We start from the raw sequence: 20,108 nt of genomic DNA, 5'->3' as shown, positions 1-20,108 counted from the left end.
AAGGCAAGGACAGGAAGAACACTCTCTTTCACGGTGTCCTCTGAGAGGAGTTTTTATAGGCAGTACTCACTGGAAGAAATGAGTCTTTCGTTGGTGGAGATCTGGTATTAGAGGAAAATTTGTTGGAGACTGGGTCAATGCAGTTTGTACATAGCTACCTCATGGAAGTTAGGGACAGTATCAAAATCACAATGGTGCATTTTGGAAAATATGAGGATAACAGAATTGTGAAGATATATTTTTTAAACTAGGAATATTAAATGTACTATCACATTGCATAAATTATGCTGGTGATGGAGGAGAAGATGAAAAGACAGATGTATGAAAATAATGTGTACAATTTCTACTAGGAAATAAACAGAGAAAACATCATTATAATTTCTTCAGTGTGGAAAAAAAACCAACTAAAATCTTAGGTGTCTCCTTCATAAGAAAAAATAACAAGTGTGTCTTCAAACTCTTTTCAGACATTTAAATCTTAAGGGTCTATTCCAGATTTTCATTTTTCTATTTTACAACCTAGGAATGACTTTTTAGAGATGCTATTAACGACTCCATTCTCTTTCACTAATATGAAATTATAATAATTTCATTGGAAATCACTACTATATATTATTTTATACTTTATTTCTTCCATAATTTTGTTCATATATTAGTCTCATACAGTACCTACCTTACAAGACATTATAAGATAGGAAATTACCAAGAGAGATTTAATGTAGAAATAACAATGGTATATGGTGTCCCTACCTATTCATTTGTGCTTACATAACTTTGGAGGTGCTCAAAGGGTTCCACAAATATTGAATCATTAAAGCTTAGTACTCCTGTGAGGTGCTCTTGGCTATTATCATTATAGTTTATTATTATTCAGACAAATCAAGTGTCCCCTGGAGTGCCGCTGAATGGCTCCTGCAGAAAGCATCGGCTTTTTAATATTCAGTATCTGAGAGTTCACATTTCAGCTTTGTAAAATTAGCTCATTTTTCTTAGGATCGTCTCTTGTGAATTACTGGCCATTATCCACTTTGGATAGTGGAAAGTAGCATAGTAGAAATAGGGCTCACCCAGCTTTTAGCAAGCCTTCTAGGTGAAAGGCCATCTTGCTTCCTTCTAGAGATACAGGGTAGAGACAAAATAGTTGAGAGATGCAAAGTAATCAGTGCATGGTTTGCTTCCCAACACCATGTCTCATGAACAGAGAAATAGAGATAGTATCACCCGGAGATGGTATCACCTGTACTGTGCAGCCCGGGCCACAGATCTGTGGGTTGCTTTTTGGTTTTTTGCTTGTTTTTTTTGTCAGCATATCCCTTGCCTTCATTTATTTTCTTTCTGTCTCTATACCCCTAAGAACTGAACGACACGCCCTGATTCATCTCTGTGTTCATTTCAAATGTACCTGGTGTTTGGCAGAGATGCTTTGCACTTGTCTTTGAGAGAGGTGTGCTTTCAGAGATATACAGTGGTAAACCACCCTCAACCAGCCCTGATTTCTCTACAGGAATGCCTGGAGCCTGGAAGACTACAAAAGCCCGGGCTGCCCGCGGCTGCCCCTGGAAATCTCCACACTTTTCCTAGAGCCCTGATTACCTGTCTGCCACTTACTGCTTAAAAGTCGCCCACTTTCATCCCTTCAGGAGAAGGTGCTTTTAGAGCATGAGCTCCCCTTCTCCATTCTCTGGTCATTGAATAAAAGCCTGCCTTGCTTGCACCAAACTCAGTTTTATTATTGGCAATATGATCCTGAGGAGTTAAGAACTTTTTTACCAAGCCAGAAGGCTTCAGTTCAGCTAGGACTGTAAGATAGGCTGTCTAATTTGGTAACAATAGGTCAGATCCCACAGGTTAGGGCTCAGTCCTGTAAGACCACCCCTACTTTAGACACCAACTGAAATCCTGGTTGTGACCTGTACTTCTGACTCATGGGCTTAAAACGGGTTCTCATGAGTGCTTCCCTGAATTTAGTAATTTGCTAGAATGGCTCACAGAGCTCAAGGAAACATTTACCTATGTTTCCCAGCTTATTAGGGCTTCCCAGGTGGTGCTAGTGATAAAGAACCCACAGGCAAATGCATGAGATGTAAGAGATGCAGGTTCTATCCCTGGGTTGGGAAGATCCCCTGGATCTTGGGAACCCACTGAGAATCCCCATGGACAGGGGAGACTGGCAGGTAGTCCATAGGGTCACAGAGTTAGACACAACTGAAGCACACATACTTTCCAAAAGCACAGCTCCTTGAGGGGCAGAGTAAGTTCTAGACCTCTGGTCTTCTAACAACCAGCCCAATACCCTAACCCAATTTCCCAAAGTGTGATACGTTTGTGAACAGTCCTAACCCAATTTCCCAAAGTGTGATATGTTTGTGAACAGTGGAACAGGACAGTGTTTCTCTATACATCGGTAGATTTAAATGTAATGACTGTATAATTTTAAAACAATACGATTTCTCCACCAAACTGTGATATCATGGAAATTATTGGTTAGGAGAAGGCTAGCACAGATAGAATCTGTGGCTGAGGGTCAGTGGTGTCGACAACAAATTAATCAGTCAATTGAAGAAACAGAAAATTTTATTTGAGACAAACTGAAGATTATAACTCAGGGGTATCATCTCAGAAAGCTCTGAGAAGCTTATACCCATTAGAAGTTAGTTCAGTTCAGTTCAGTCGCTCAGTCGTGGCCGACTCTTTGCGACCCCATGAATCGCAGCACGCCAGGCCTCCCTGTCCGTCACCAACTCCCGGAGTTCACCCAGACTCACGTCCATCAAGTCAGTGATGCCATCCAGCCATCTCATCCTCTGTCGTCCCCTTCTCCTCCTGCCCCCAATCCCTCCCAGCATCAGAGTCTTTTCCAATGAGTCAACTCTTCGCATGAGGTGGCCAAAGTGCTGGAGTTTCAGCTTCAGCATCATTCCTTCCAAAGAAATCCCAGGGCTGATCTCCTTCAGAATGGACTGGTTGGATGTCCTTGCAGTCCAAGGGACTCTCAAGAGTCTTCTCCAACACCACAGTTCAAAAGCATCAATTCTTCAGCGCTCAGCCTTCTTCACAGTCCAACTCTCACATCCATACGTGACCACAGGAAAATCCATAGCCTTAAGGCACAGTCAAATAACTTTTTGAGGCAGAGGCTGCTGCTGCTGCTGCTGCTAAGTAGCTTCAGTTGTGTCCGATTCTGTGCAACCCCATGGACTGCAGCCTACAAGGCTCCTCCGTCCATGGGGTTTTCCAGGCAAGAGTACTGGGGTGGGCTGCCATTGCCTTCTCCGTTTGAGGCAGAGGGCCCTACATTAAATGTTGTATCAACAATTTACACAATCCTGATCTGAGCTAAGCATCATCTTGGCCCGTCATAAGATCAAGAAGAACTGTTATCTTTTAAGGAACTATCTTGATGGTGTTAGGAGAATGTTGGTGGGCAGACATTTCTGCTGATGAGGAGGTTCAGTTGATGCATAATGCACATGATGCAGAGTAGGAGAGAAGAGGCCAAAGGGCAGGGAAAATTTTTTATGTGTAGTTTTCTTGTCTTGCCATAAAATATGAACTTTATTTCATAGAGGGAACAATGGCAACTGCCTAAAGCTCAAGAGACCTACTGTGTACCATTTTCACAGGCTTTGTTTAAAGTGGGGGCTACGGTATAAAGGACGGTTAGAGGAGAAGGATGAAGAGAAGAAGGAGTGGTAACTCTAGCTTTAGTTTTTGGTTATTTGCTTATTTCCTGATGTAAAAGTATTCATCTGTATAACTCACCATTTTCCTTTTCCAATGAACTTATACTAATGCCAAAGGTAGAGTAGGAAATGATGAAAAAGTGCACTGCTTTGAAGATGATCTTCCTCTGGCAGTTTCCTTAACTGTGAGTCTCAAGATTTCTAATTCCAGGTATTGGTGTTCACTTCTTGGGAAACGCTTATAGAAGGTCTGCGGCATAATGGGCCTGCATGTGGGGAGTCACAAGTGAATTCCCAAGGGATATTCCCAACTCAGCACCGTCTTCAATGACCTTTCCTTCTCTTGTGTGTGTTACTCAGTCAGTCTTGTCCGACTCTTTGCAACCCTATGGAATGTAGCCTGTTAGGCTTATCAATCCATGGGATTCTGTGGCAAGAATACTGGAGGGGGTTGCCATGTCCTTCAGGGAATCTTCCTGACCCAGGGATCGAACCCAGGTCTCCTGCATTGCAGACAGATTCTTTACCATCTGAGCTACCAGGGAAGCCCCAAATGAAAGGTCTATCCATCTCTAAAGTTCTTCTTTATGTAGATCCAAGTTTTTGACCTGTACCTTCTCTTTGAAGAAATCATTTGAATGTTTCTTGCAAGGCAGTTCCTATTGGCAACAAATTCTCTCAGTGTTTGTTTGTTTGAGCAAGTCTTTATTTCTTGTTTATCACCTTCAGTGTTGATTTCTAATTCACAATTACTTCATAATCTGAAAGAGCCACTAGAGCTCCTGTCATTTAGTCCGGGTTCCATGCAATAGAAAAGAGGATAGAAGAGGACCTTTTCCTTCAAAAATTACCCATGAATCTCATATACAGTGCTTCCACTTACATTATTATTGGCTGAGATTTAGTCATATGCCACATCTAGGCACAAGGCAGGCTGGTAAAGGCAGTGTTCTGCTGCTGCTAAGTCACTTCAGTCGTGTCCGACTCTGTGCGACCCTATAGACGGCAGCCTACCAGGCTCCTCCGTCCCTGGGATTCTCCAGGCAAGAGTACTGGAGTGGGTTGCCATTTCCTTCTCCAATGCATGAAAATGAAAAGTGAAAGTGAAGTCGCTCAGTTATGTCCGACTCCTAGTGACCCCATGGACTGTAGCCCACCAGGCTCCTCCGTCCATGGGATTTTCCAGGCAAGAGTACTGGAGTGGGGTGCCATTGCCGTCTCCTTGTTGGTACATGCAAGCTTGTGTGCTCAGTCATGTCCGACTCTTTGCAGCTGCATGGACTGTAACCTGCCAGGTTCCTCTGTCCATGGGATTTTCCAGTCAAGATACTGGAATGGGTTGCTATCTCCTCCTCCAGAGGATCTTCCCTACCCAGGGATTGAATCCACATCTCCTGTGTTTTTTTGCATTGCAGGCATATTCTTTACAGACTGAGACATTGGGGAAGCCTCACTTGTCGACAAGGGACCCACCTAAAACTCAGAGCTCTGTAAAAGAGGAGAGTGGATATTCTGAGGCAACAAGACGTCTCCAACAGAGGAGATTAACATTATTTCTGTGAGGAAATGTGCCATTAGAATCATGAGTCCCAGTAGATAGATGACTAATGCATAAGGAAGCCATTCACACAAAGGGCAGCTAATTTATTAGTACTTTAGCTGCTCTGTTCTTTGAGCACACATAAATCCAAATACTATAATCACCTCTACTGTGTCAGCATGATTCACCTACATTACACTGTTTGTATATAATTCATAAATGACATGTTTGTTTCAGCAAGCATACTTTATATAAAGATTGGCTAAATAGTATCAAGTTAATTTCCATAACCTTAAGTTATCTAGATTTTTGCTCCATGAAATTCACTACTATGGAAAATGAAACATTAAACTGTCTTCATTTAGAAAATAGATTTTATAATAGGTATGCTTTATGTTCTATATTGCACTGAATAAAATGAAAATGTGAATCTAAGTTTAAGAGACATATTAAATATCTGTATTGCAAAGATAATAAAGACTGTCTATATGGTACATTTTAATTTGCTCTCAAAGTAATCATTAGCGATTATAAAATTAAGTGTATAGTTCTTCTTTTTTCTGTAATTAAATAGCATCAATTGTATAATTAAAACAAGAAAGATATTCACACAGCAGGAGTCAGAATTGTACCAGAAAAAGATATGTGAAGGGTTGGGAATATCCCCTAGAGAAGAGAAAGGCTACCCACTCCAGTATTCCAGCATAGAGCATTTCATGGACCGTACAGCCCATGGGCTCACAAAGGATCGGACATGACTCAGTGACTTTCACTTCACTTCATAAATAAAGTTGAGGAGGAAGAAATTTTCCTCTACCCATCTAGGTCCTCTTGACTTAAAAAAGTACACAATGTGGGCTTCCCTGGTGGTTCAGGGAATCCACCTGCCAATGCGAGTTTGATCCCTGGTCTGGGAAGATCCCACATGCCAAGGAGCAACTAAGCCCGTGTGCCACAACCTCTACAACCGTGTGCCTACAAGCTCTAGAGTGTGTGTTCTGCAACATGAGAAGCCATGGCAATGAGAAGCCTGCTTACCACAACTAGAGAGTATCTCCCGCTTGCTGTAACTGGAGAAAAGCCCACACAAAACATAGACCAGCATAGCAAAAAAAAAAAAAAAGCCCGCCCAAATCAACAAAACGTAATGTGCAGGTTGTGAGTTAAATTTTATTGGGTGCATGAGAACTACAGCCTGGGAGACAGCACCTCAGATAGCTCTGAGCAACTTCTCCAAAGCAGCAGGGAGGAAGGTCAGTATATGTAAGATTCTGGTGATGGGGGAATACATGCAATCAAGCACATATTTTTCCAGAAGATTTCTGCTAGTCTCATGAAGCTTTTGTAAGTAATGACAAACAGTTGTCACCAAGAAAAGGAGTTTAGTACTTTTCTAGATATGGGGCAATGTAAGAATTAGGCTCATAAAATCAGCTCCTGAGAAAACAAATCTAACTATCTAAAGACCTGTTGTCAGTCCCCACCGCACCCCTTTCCCAAGCAGAGTGCCTCATTTCTGCTCTCCACCCTGAACTCCTTTCAGGGGTTGTGGAAAGTAATTGGAGTGGTAGATGAATGAGTACTACAGCAGTTAATATAATAGGCAAGAATATCTCTTCTAATTATACGTATACAGACAATAAGAAAATCAGTAAATATGTATAATGTTTCACATAGAGATAGATGCTATGCAAGAAAGTAAAAGGCATGAGAAAAAAAATGGGAATTCCATGGTTCAAGGGTGTTGAAAGCGCTTCTACCTTTTTAAACCTATGCACAGCTTATCAAAGAGTCAGCTAGTATTTTAGGAAGGAAAAGATATTGAAGAAGGCAATGCTTTTAACATTGTGATAAGTAACATGAATATTCAAAATGTAATTTTAGGAAATTCCATATTACTTAACTCAAAAAACACAAGATTATCCACAAGAACAAAATTAAAATTAACATATAAACAAGAGTGTGACTTTTAAAAAATTATACTTTATATGTGAACAAATAACTTCTGGAATAAAAGACTTTATCTCAAATTCATGAAAGCTTACATTTGAGTGTAAAATGAAAGTGTTAAGTCACTCAGTCGTGTCCGACTCTTCGCGACCCCGTGGACTGTAGTTGGCCAGGCTCCTCTGTCCATGGAATTCTCCAGGCAAGAATATTGGAGTGGGTTGCCATTCCCTTCTCTAGGGGATCATCCCAATGCAGACCGATTACCTTATTTTAAAAAATCTGACTTTAAGCTCATTCTTGACTTTTTATAGGTTTTTACAGATAGCATTTGTTTTAATTCTGAAGTTATTCACAAATTATTAAGACAAAAAAGTCAGTTTTATTTAGAATGTACCCTTTAATATTTAAGAATTAAATACCTGAAACAGATTTGTTATTAGAATTCTTGGTGGTTCTAAACTCTTTGTGGAAATTTTTTTAAAAATATTATCATCAATATATTCTATTAGAATCTGAAACTCATAAAATGAAAATATATGTTCAACTGTTCATTACAAAATCACTTTAAGATACAGTTCCCAAACTTTTAAAGTTTCCTTTGAAGACTAACCATTTGAAATATATTTTTCCCTTGTCATTTTCAAAGCTATTTTTAAAATATAAACATAAAACATAAATTTAAGGTTTTATTTGCCCAGTTATGAAATATGTTTCAGTCATTAGCCAGAGCAGCTTTGTTAAACTGCACTGTTATCATTAAAGAAGTGACTGAACATCACACTCTAGACCAATGGTTTCAGGGTCCATTGTGGAAGATGGGTAGTGAGGGATTGTGGGTCTTCCCCCAATGACATCAAAGTGGCTGTGTTTTACCACCTATTGGGGTTATACATAAGACTTTGTATAAAAAATAGGTTTTGTAATGATGGACAGGGAGGCCTGGTGTGCTGCGGTTCATGGGGTCGCAAAGAGTCGGACATGACTGAGAGACTGAACTAAACTGAACTTAAAAAAAAATTCTGAAAGTCACTGAGCAAAAAACAGACATCTATCAGGGAAAAAAAAAAAAAAAAAAAAAAACACCTCATGAATTTGTTCTTCTTTCTTGAGAAATTGGCTAGGAAATGCACATGCACATAATAAATCTCTTTTTCACCAAGATACTACAGATCACATTTCATCTAACTGCAGATCATGCAACTTGATACAAGATTTTTAAAACCTTTAAAAACACTAATTCTAAGCTAGCAAAATGCATTTGAATAATGATTAAAAGTTTAAAACACGTTTTAAGTTCAGTTCAAAACAAAAAGAGTTCAAAAACAAAATAACAAATATTCTTTGTGATTAGGCAATTCTTTTAAAAGTACACAAATGGAAAAATGTCGCCAAATATTTCAGTAAGTTTGGAGGAAAAGAAGCAGAGCAGGGTAGGATACCTGAGCTGGGTGTTGGAAAATAAGTTTGGGAGACTAAAGAAATGGTTAAATAATGTTCTAGGAAAAAAGAATGAGCGAAGTGTGGACAAAGGAAAGGAATGTTTCCAAGGAATGGGATATATCTCAGTTTGCCTGGGACATAAGGGAGGGGCAATGACAGGAAATAAAGACTGTGAATTGGAGGCTGTGGCCAGATTAAATAAAGATTCCCAACATCACAGTTGGGACTAGGGCTTCATTCAGTAAAAAAACTAGGGACTAATAGCAACAGAGATTTCAACTACAAGACAGATTTCAGAGATATGAGTAGACTAAACAGTATTAGGCAACAAATTAGAAGTGAAGCAGATGAAAAAAATCAATTTCAAAAGCATAACCAAGACACTTGACTGATACAAATTTTATTTTTCATGCTAAAATTTTTACAAATTTGATTTTGTCATACACAATTACAAGAGGAACAGTTACAAGTGAATTAAAAAATAGTATTTGGGGGCACTTCTATTCATTTTACTGTCATAAGTATGTTTTGTTACAGGTACAGCAACAATAGTTATTAACTACAGAACTGTTCAACTTGGAAATTTAGTAAGTATATTACAATGGAGGCTAATACCTAATATAAACAAATAGTAAGTGCCCAAACATAGTCTCACACTCTATTATTATTTATTGCACAATTAAAATAACTGGTTAGAACCTACCCACCAATGCCAACAATTTCTGACCAAGCATGTCAAGTCAGAAAGCATTTTAAAATCATTTCCCCAAATCTTACTTTAGTTCTATGAGGAAATACAAGACAAAACACACAAGACAAAGCTTCCTGATACTATATGCCTAAAATAAATCATTATACAATGAAATTATGCATCTTTTGCAATGTGGCATTTTTCCCATCTCACACAGTAACAAAAGATGAATACAGCTTACAGCATTTAGAGTCAACTGACTACAGCTGATATAGTATCTCCCAGATTTCTAGTTTCTAAAATTCTGGGGGGAGTGGGACAATTTGAACTGTAACAGTCTACAAGGTAGTAACATTACCTCTTGGCCATTGGCCCAATACTAACCCCTTTTGTTTTTTAGTATACAAAATATGCTGAAAACATTTCTCTTAAACACATTTCAATTAATGTAATTAAATAGAAGGCAATAACTTCCTTCTAGAAGAATTAGATTTAGCTATGAAAAACTTGCCATATATTTGTTTAATTTATGGAATACTTTTTGGGTCAATACAGACCACAGTGTATTTTTAAACTTAAAAGCCTATGCTAAACATGAGTAAAAGGAACTAAAAACATAATCACACTGGTAGTTTTTTAAAAATGAAAATTACCATTTTTATCCCTATAGTATATAAATATATCACTTGCTTTCATCCTAATTAAAGGTCAATTTAAAAAAAAAATCCACTGTGAAATTTAAATTCTAAGCACAAAAATATACAAATATTAGTTCTAATCAGAAATTTCAGCTGACAAGTGAACATTTTTACCTTGAAATATGTAGATCTGGGATACAGTAGTGAATTTTTTGATTGAACACATCACAAATATATCTAGTTTTCATGTAAAAATAATTTTTTTAAAGAAATAATGTTTAAGTCTTTTTATCCCACCTCAAACATATTTTTTCCTTAAAATAGTTTAACATCTCATTTAAAACCTGATATTACAAAAAAAGAGAAAGAAATAAAATTAATTCTTAGATGTATTTGAGCCAAGTAGTTACTGTTTTCAGATGTTATGAACCAAAAAATCACAGAATGGTGAGTAACCTTTGGCTTACAATCTCACTAGTGCCAACTGGGAAGCCCAATCAAAGAAGACATATGTACTTGGTAATTTAAAATTTTATATCTTTTATAAAGAAACCCTAACAGATAGGCATTAATAATTAAAGATAAACATTTTATACTAAGGATTTATAAAATAATAAAGTATCTTAATAGTATTCTTAAAAATACTATCAAAAGCCTCAGTCCTACATATTATGTGCAACATCCAATACATTTTTATGAATAAAACATTTTCAAAGGCTAGAAAGAAAATATGCTTACTGTAAGAACAATGATGCTTGAGTAAAACAGACCTGTGTGAATCTCTAATCTGCCACTTTAAAGCTTATGTATATTTCTTAACCTCTCTAAAACCCAAATTTCCTCAGAGATAAAATGGGGGAGGGGTAATGACAGTCACTACCTTAAAGGACTCTGTCGAGGGATAATGAGAAAAGTTAGTACAGTCCAGTATGTGACACAGAAAGTAATCAGTAAACATTAGCTATACTGAGAAGTGACTTACTTTGGGGTCAAATATCTAACAAATCATTTTCTTAAATAAGACATAGCAATATACAAAGAATTATTTTAAAACTAAAAAAGAAAGTCAAATGGCATGAGGGAAAGTTGGGGACACGTACTCCAATTAAACATCCAGAATTATATTGCAATAATGATAAGGCTAAGAACCACAAAGATTCATCAGGCTGACGTTTGAAGTTTTTAAGTCACTTTCATTTTGTTTCGGCAATCACTTCCTATCTATTTGAACACCACACTGTTATTCCTAAACTACGAGTCAGAAGATCCAAAGTGAATTTTATTTTCTTTGAGAAAATAATTCTTTGAGTAATAATAATTCATGAATTCTTTGAGAAAATAATTATGTCATTTGCCTAAACAAACAAAAAAGCATGGAAAAAATGCACACAAATAAAACCATGGTCATTTACATGTTACATGTACAGTAAAGATGGCTATTTAGAAATTGCAAGCAGTTTATCTGGTGTCCAATATTTTCAAACTGTTATTTCAAATCTCAAATCCATTAATCTCTTCTTTATAATTAGTCTATCTATTATCTTTACTGGAATAATCACAGATTTAACAGAAAATTAAGCTACTTAAAAATATTAAGTTATAGATTATGCTCCAAAATATCTTACAAGTGTTCATTTCCCTTGAAAATATTTAAGGTACTAATTTCAAGATATCCAAAATCTTAGTTCATTAGTGTTAATTGTACTGTCACTATGTTACCTATGTGAATATTTTCTCTGATTTTTATTTGTACTAACCTGAGTCAACAGGGCTTTCCAATGGGTGATTTCATTGACCAAGCACAGATATGGCAGACAGAAAAATTCGGTCTGGCATCAGTTAAAGTATTTATTAAATATTCAGCAAGACCCTCAACTTCTCCATGCCTCTTTTTCCTTTTCTAAAAGATGGAGCTCCTACCACCCTCCTTTTCTAATTCACAGGATTCTGACAAATGATATGACAAAACAAGAGTTCTGCAAAGGGCATGGTGCTATATAAATGTAATATCAAAACATGTAGCCTTGGTTAGAATGACCAGTCTATTAAAGGTGCAAGGAAGTTATACTTGGAAATATCAGAGAAAAAAAATTAACATCTTTACCATGTTTGTTGAATAAGATCTGAGAATAGTTTTTTAAAAATCCTATTACCACGTAAGAAACTGCATTGGACAATGACCTAAGAAAGGTTAAAGCCTCATCTGTTCTTTCCAGATTTTTTTTTTAATGGCTATAAGTCTGCATCATCGGAATGTGCTTTTGTAATTGTATTAATTTACAGCCTACTTTGCTCTAGGGTTCTCTGGCAGTTACTTAACCCTCTGTGAAAATAGTCACAAGTGATCTTTATTTCTCTACTACTTTCTTTTTTTAACTTATTTTAAATTTCAGTTTCTTTCTGACTTGAATGCCAAAGAAAGCAGGAATAATAAGGAATTTTTAATTTAAAGAATGAATAAATATTCAGAACTAAGTCAGTAAAAGCAAATGTTCTCTAACTTTCTTGACTCTTCAGCAGATGCTCTGTGTCCACTTTACAAGGATATTAGAGCTACACATCAGAAGAAAAGTCCACTTAATTTACACTATATAGTTTTCCAAGGTTAAAAGATACAAAGTAGCAAAATAAATTAGGATTGATTTTTGAAGAAGGCATATCTGAAAGAATGATTTTGACGAAATGGGACAAAACAAAATACGGTATTTTTTTTTTAACATTTTTTGCTTTTACACAGTCACTGAAATACTATTATCTCTAAAAGCTATTAGTCATTCAGTCGTGTCCAGCTTTTTACAACCCCATGGACTACAGCCCGCCAGGCTCCTCTGTGCATGGAATTTTCCAGGCAAAAATACTGGGGTGTGTTGCCATTCCGTTCTCCAGGGGATCTTCCCGACCCAGGGATCGAAATCTGGTCTCCTACACTGCAGGCAGATTCTTTACTGTCTGAGCTACCAGGGATGTCTAACTCATTAACTAAATGAGAAACCAGATAGGTTACTGATCAGGGATGTAGAAACAGATCTGGATACACTAACGGAGGTGATTGTTGAAGACAAAGAAGTAAAAATTTTGAGGCAGAAGAGGGTCTGGATACTACTCATTAAAACATAAGAAGATAGTAGAGTGAGAAAAATGAAATGAGAATAATATGAAAAATACAGTTAGAACCCACACAGTAGTGAAGTGTGCAATTTCAAAGAGACAAGGGGTGATCAAAAAACATGGCAGAAAAAATATTAAAGATTGGGTTGGACCACAAAATCCATAATTAATTTAAAGGGGTGATTTTAGTTTAACAGTAAGGATAGATGAGTTAGCAGTGGATTAACGGGAGACTAAGTAGTTAAAAACGAAAAAAGAAGTTAGTACATTTCATCATTAAAATGGTTCATTGAGGAAAACTTAGAAAAAAAGGATATGAAAGCTAAGGGGAAACCTGAGTAGGTTTAAAGGCAGAAAGGAGGGCTTCATTAGCTCTAATTACTTGTAATTAAATAAAGCTCACGTTTTATAGTTGAGAGAATCAGACTTATAAATAAGAATGTTTCAGACCTATGTTAGGCACTTTTCAGGTAGAGAGAGGGGTAACCTGATTTATCACTAAGGAACTGAAGGAAATTAATCTCAAGCCAATGACTGTTTTTGGTATCAATAGTCAGCCCCTATGCTCAGTAGCATGTATTTCAAAGGTACTTTGAACTTGGGAAGTGAAAAGGCCAAAAGCCCAAATGCAAAATGGTATTAAAAATATAAAATAGTAAAGTAAGTCAATAATTTACACTTCAGAACAACTTTAAACAAAATCCAAACCAAAAGTAGAAAACTTAAAAAATGTAACTCCTAGAAGCCTGATATCCATGATGTGCAAAGTAATTAAATTTAAAAAAAGTATAGGTTTTATTTTGCTATAGCCACCATAATTTATAACAGGATTTCCTGGATAATTTTACCAAAGTAATAATTTCACCTCTAAAACATTCATAAAATTGATGATCTGAGTACCTAACAGTTGTGAAAAGTATCTTCATAATTCTTTAGTATGAAAAGCAACATTAAAAAAAAGTGGATCACCAAAATATTTTATTTCAAATCTATGTTATACCTGATCAAATATGTATTTGGAAACATATTCACATTCTAGAGGTTTCTGAATTTCATTTTCTTGTTTTTTTTCATTTTTATGAGCAACTTACTAGATTTTAAACCTGTACCACTTTAACATTTATTACAACTATTTAGAATCCATGCATAATTTATTTACAATACTGTACATTAAATGGTTATATTTGAATATTACACAAAAGTTTCACACAACTATAACATGGAAAGACATGTGAAACACATTATATAGGGGTTTTTAAAATTTTTCAGGTACAGAATTCTGCAAACATTATTTTGGTTTATAAGTGTTATGCAAACACTAGCTTGAAATAACACTGACAAAACCATGCAAATGAGTGGGATTTCAAAATGAAAAAGTAAAAATATTTAGCTAAAAGCTAAAATAACATATAGATTAAATACTACCAAGTAGCAATGGGAGTTTATAAAACAGGAAAAAAGAAAAGGTATTCTTTAAATGTCTTCATCAGTAATAGGCCCTCTGTAATTTTCTATAAAAACATTCAGAAATAAAGTTTCTCAAATTATGTTCATCACCAAAATTATGTTTTCAGTAGTGATTAGAGCTGTGAATTTTAAATAAGTATCTGTTATCCTGAAGGAGAAGTCTTAGTTTTCCCCTTTGGGAAAGGAGTGAAGAACATCAATCAGTAAATTTAGGTTCAAATAAAAGATCCTGGTACAAATATCACAAACACAGACTGGAGAATTGTAATAAACTACAAGTCCACATATTCTTAGATGTACTCTTAAAACAGAAGTGTAAACTTTAGGTTGTTCAATTTAAGATCTCGTATCACGAAGTACCTCATCCTTTCAAGTTTGGAAAATATCAATAGGTATCTTTTTTCTCCAGGTGCATCTCTGAGTTTTCACTGTTGTGGCTGAAGTACATTTAGATATTCAGATTGCCCCAAATGATACGTGGTGTTTCTTCCACAATCAACATACTGGTACCTTTCCTGGGATATCTGTTCCGAATGTCCAAAGTAAGTTGTCGTTACAGTAACTCTGAAAATAAAATAAATGGAGAGAAGCACTGAATAGTTATATATAAAAAAATCTTTCTAAAGTGGGAACACTTTATATATCAAAATTCTTTTCAGGGAGAGGTTATTTGATTAATGATAACTTAATGTTGTAGATATGGGTCTCTTAGGGAGTATTTCCCCAGCAGACAACAGGAATGCTGGCTGAGCAAGCCCTATCCAAATAATTATATGCAAACAAATTTAATTTTTTTCAAAACACCTATCTTTGGCTAAAAATATATTTAGTTCATTGCACTCTTAAAAATAATCACACAGTTCTCTCATCAGAGGAAAAGGGTTAATTAGGTGTTAGCTAATGGCCTAAAGACCCAACCTATAACCTACAATGTTTTCATGGCTTAGGGAAACACCCAGCTTGCAAACCAATAACATCACTTCTCTTCACTACTGTTACTGCCTTTACCACAGGGAGCAAGGAATTGGCTGTTGAGCTCATCCTTCTCTCTGTATCAATTTCTACTGTTTTCCTGAGTTCTTGGAAGGTCCAGATTCACTATTTAGCAGACATGTGGTCCTTCCTGCTTCTCTGAGCTCCCATTTCCTCATGTGTAAAGTGGGAAACTATTTTCTTCACCTCACTGCACTTATGTAAGGCTTAAAAACACAAATAAGACAGCATTTATAAAGATGTGTATACTCCAAGCTAATGTTACACATCTAAAGTTGAAACAAAGAAATTACTTCAAAAAAAATTCATACTTACTGCATCATGAGCACTATGTTATGTACCTTGATGGTTAACAGTGTACAGAAATCACTGTTAAAGAAAAAAGCAATGTAAATACACACAAACTATGACATTAGAAATTTATTAATAAAATAGTTTAATTACAATTCCTCTTCCTATGTTAAAGCCAATAGAAATACTATTAAGAAGATATAATAAATAGCCATTAAATGGTGGAGCATTTTCTATATCTCAAATGATTAATATTTTCATGGCTTCTTATTCTATGCTTTCATACTACAGCAGCTGTAGAGTTGTCTACTAACTACTTCTATTTTTTTTTCACCTTTTGAAATTTTAGTAACCAGATTATTACCTACTCAGAAATTCTGTATCAGGCTGATATCAAAAGAGGATTAAAAAATTATCACAGTTTTTTACTTAACAAGAGTTAATAATCATTTAGACCTAATTTACAAGTTTCACAACTTCAAACCCGAATAGAATATTAAATGTCATTAGCATTTGTAGTCCTCCTATACAAAAACAAAAAAATAACAAAATATGAGAATATGATTTTTATAACATAGTAAATAAAAAGTGACATGGTGTGCATAATCTTAATTGTGAAAAAAAACTATGTGTACAGGTATATGTACATTAATGTTACACATTTTGAAAAGAGAGAACGGAGATGATCAAAGGCCAGAAGGAACATTCTAAAAATGTGGTCTTGTCTCTGCTAAAATGATGGAAAATTAAACATATATATTTATTAAAAATATATATTCACACATGTATATACGACTCTTTGTGACCCCATGACCCCATGGACTGTATATGGAATTTTCAAGGCCAGAAACTGGAGTGGGTAGCCTTTCCCTTCTCCAGGGGATCTTCCCAACCCAAGGATCGAACCCAGGTCTCCCGCATTGCAGGTGGATTCTTTACCAGCTGAGTCACAAGCAAAGTCCAAGAATACTGGCGTGGATAGCCTATCCCTTCTTCAGTGAATCTTCTCGACCCAGGAATCGAATTGGGGCCTCCTGCATTGCAGGCGGATTCTTTACCAACTGAGCTATCAGGAAAGTCCTATATATTCACACATACACACACTTATTCTTTATAATTTAATGAGAGAAAATAATTAAAAATCAGAACTTACAACATATAACTCATTTCCTCTGCTATGACAGTAGGTACTGTGTAATCAATCTGAAAAGCAAAAAATGAAAATAAACCAACAGAGAATAGTATCAAAATATCAAATATTTCAGACACATTTCATAACTTAAAAGAGTTTGGAAACCTCTCTTTTTATGGGTTGATTCTATGACTTTGTTTTACATATGTATGGGATACATTTCAAAGTCTAATTTTTTAGGAAAACCCCCATCTCCTGAAAGTTAATATTATATACAAAGTTGAGATGCATTTAACTCCTCCAAAGTATTTTCTGAATGAAGCTTACCTGTTTCATATCCAGTGGACCAATACTTGTTATGTTGTTTAAGCGTGCCTTTCCAATAACTGTTTTTGAAAACTGAACTTGTGCAGTGATGTTTTCAACTTCAACAGAATAATAGTTATTGTTCGTTATATTTAGTGTATTCTGAAAAAGAAAGAAGGTAGAAAATGTGCAAGTTATCTTAGAATAGGCATAAAAAGGAGTATTCAAAATAAATAGAGAAAATGACTCCAGCTGTGGCTATGCTTCATTTACCAGGAGGAAGTAAATTGTCCCCTAAAACATCAAAGAACATTGAACCAATTATTTGGGTTTTGCATGAGTGTTATGTATATAAAACACATACAATGAACATATACTTTTAAAGAGTAGCCTCAGGAAATGTATAGTACCAGAACATAGAAAAATCAATGTTATAAAATGTATTTGTGGCCTTAGCAAAAATTCAATAAAAATTGTTGTTCAGTTGCTAAGTTCTGTCCAACTAATTGCAACCCCATAGACTGCAGTATGCCAGGCTTCCCTGTCCTTCACTATCTTCCTGAGTTTGCTCAAACTCATGTCTACTGAGTCAGTGATGCCATTTTCCATCTTATCCTCTGTGGCCCTTTCTCCTCTTGCCATCAACCTTTTCCAGAATCAGGGTTTTTTCCAATGAGTCAGCTCTTGGCATCAGGTGACCAAAGTACTGGAGCTTCAGCATCAGTCCTTCAAATGAATATACTCAGTTGATTCCCTTTAGGATTGACTGGTTTGATCTCTTTGCTGTTCAAGGGACTCTCAAGAGTCTTCTATAGCACTATAGTTTGAAAGCATTAATTCTTCAGCGCTCAACCTTCTTTATGGTCCAACTCTCACATCCATACATGACTACTGGAAAAACCTTTGACTCTACAGACTTTTGTTGGCAAAATGATGTGCCTGCTTTTTAATATGCTATCTAGGTCTGTCATAGCTCTTCTTCCAAGGGAACAAGTGTCTTTTAATTTCATGGCTGCAGTCACTCTCTGCAGTGATTTTGGAGCCCAGGAAAATAATATCTGCCATCTTTTCCATTTATTCCCCCATCTATTTGCCAGGAAGTGATGGGACCAGATGCCATGATCTTTAGTTTTTTGAATGTTGAGTTTTAAGTGAGCTTTTTCACTCTCCTCTTTCACCTTCATCAAGAAGTTCTTTTAAGTCCTCTGCTTTCCGCCAAGTCTGGTAACATCTGAGGTTTTTGATATTTCTCCTGGCAACCTTGATTCCAGTTTGGGATTCATCCAGCTCAGCATTTCATATGCTGTACTCTGCATGTACGTTAAATAAGCAGGGTGACAATATACAGCCTTGATGTACTCCTTTCCCCATTTTGAACCAGTCCATTGTTCCATGTCCAGTTCTAACTGTTGCTTCTTCACCTTCATACAGGTTCCTCATCAGGCAGGTAAAGTGGTCTGGTATTCCCATTTCTTTAAGAATTTACCACAGTCTGTTGTGATCTACACAAAGGCTTTAGAGTGGTCAATGAAGCAAAAGTAGATGTTTTTCTGGAATACCCTCACTTTTTCTATGATCCAACAGATGTCTGCAATTTAACCTCTTGTTCCTCTGCCTTTTCTAAATCCAGATTGTACATTTGGATAACCACAACATATTGGTTATCCAGTTTATTAAGACCTTTTTGTATAGTTCTGCTATGTATTCCTGCTACCTCTTAATCTCTTCTGCTTTTGTCAGGTCCCTGCCGTTTCTGTCGTTTATTGTGCCCATATTTGTATGAAATGTTCCCTTGGTATCTTCAATTTTCTTGAAGAAATCTCTAGTCTTTCCCATTCCATGTTTTCTTCTATTTCTTTGCATTGTTCACTTAAGGTTTTCTTATCTCTCTGTGCTATTCTCTGGAACTCGGTATTCAGTTAGGTATATCCTTCCCTTTCTTCCTTGCCTCTTGCTTCTCTTCTTGTCTCACCTATTTGTAAGACCCCCTCAGACAACCATTTTGCCTTCTTTCATCTTTTTGGGGAATGGTTTTGGTCACTGCCTCCTATACAGTGTTATGAACCTCTGTTCATAGTTCTTCAGGTACTCTATCAGATCTAATTCCTTGAATCTCTTTGTAACTTCCACTGTATAAATGTAAGGAATTTGATTTAGTTCATATCTGAATGGCCTAGTGGTTTTCCCTCCTTTCTTGAGTCTGAATTTTACAATAAGAAGCTCATGATCCCAGCCACAGTCATTTCCAGGTCTTGTTTTTACGGACTGTATAGAGCTTCTCCCATCTTTGGCTGCAAAGAATATAATCAATCTGATTTTCATACTGACCATCTGGTGATGCCCACGTGTAAAGTCATCTCTTGCATTGTTGGAAGAGGTATTTGCTATGACCAGTGTATTCTCTTGGCAAAACTTGGTTAGCTTTTGCCCTGCTTCATTTTGTATTCCAAGGCCAAACTTATCTGTTACTCCAGGTATCTCGTGACTTTCTACTTTTGCATTCCAATCACCTATGATGAAAAGGACATCTGGTTTTGGTGTTTGTTCTAAGTCTTGTAGGTCTTCATAGAACTGTTCAACTTCAGCTTTTTCAGTATTAGTGTTTTGGGACACAGACTTGAATCACTGTGATGCTGAATGGTTTGCCTTGGAAATGAACAGAGACCATTCTGTGGTTTTTGAGACTGCACCTAAGTACGGCATTTTGAACTCTTTTGTTAACTATGACGGCTACTCCATTTCTTCTAAGGGATTCTTGCCCACAGTAGTAGATATAATGGTCATCTGAATTAAATTTGCCCATTTCCATTTTTGTTCACTGATTCCTAAAATATCGACGTTCACTCTTGCCATCTACTGCCTGACCACA

General features: G+C 36.3%; 1 protein-coding gene across 2 annotated transcripts in view; it reads right to left on the bottom strand.

Moving 5' to 3' along the window:
• Nucleotides 1-8,997: 8,997 nt before the first annotated feature.
• The window catches only part of TMEM106B (transmembrane protein 106B), a 27,363-nt gene continuing 16,252 nt past the window's right edge, over nucleotides 8,998-20,108 (bottom strand). For both annotated transcript variants that reach the window (XM_006072499.4, XM_006072498.4), the window contains exons 5-8: nucleotides 17,261-17,401; nucleotides 16,955-17,004; nucleotides 15,826-15,879; nucleotides 8,998-15,081 (exon numbers count right to left, since the gene is read on the bottom strand). In XM_006072499.4, coding sequence (XP_006072561.1) covers nucleotides 14,943-15,081; nucleotides 15,826-15,879; nucleotides 16,955-17,004; nucleotides 17,261-17,401 — 384 coding nt within the window. In that variant the 3' untranslated portion in view covers nucleotides 8,998-14,942. The remainder of the gene's footprint in view (nucleotides 15,082-15,825; nucleotides 15,880-16,954; nucleotides 17,005-17,260; nucleotides 17,402-20,108) is intronic.

Source organism: Bubalus bubalis, chromosome 8, assembly GCF_019923935.1.
Source record: "Bubalus bubalis isolate 160015118507 breed Murrah chromosome 8, NDDB_SH_1, whole genome shotgun sequence".
In the NCBI taxonomy this organism is placed as follows: domain Eukaryota; kingdom Metazoa; phylum Chordata; class Mammalia; order Artiodactyla; family Bovidae; genus Bubalus; species Bubalus bubalis.
Note: the sequence above shows the minus strand (reverse complement) of the source record. Positions and strands in the feature narration are given on the sequence as shown.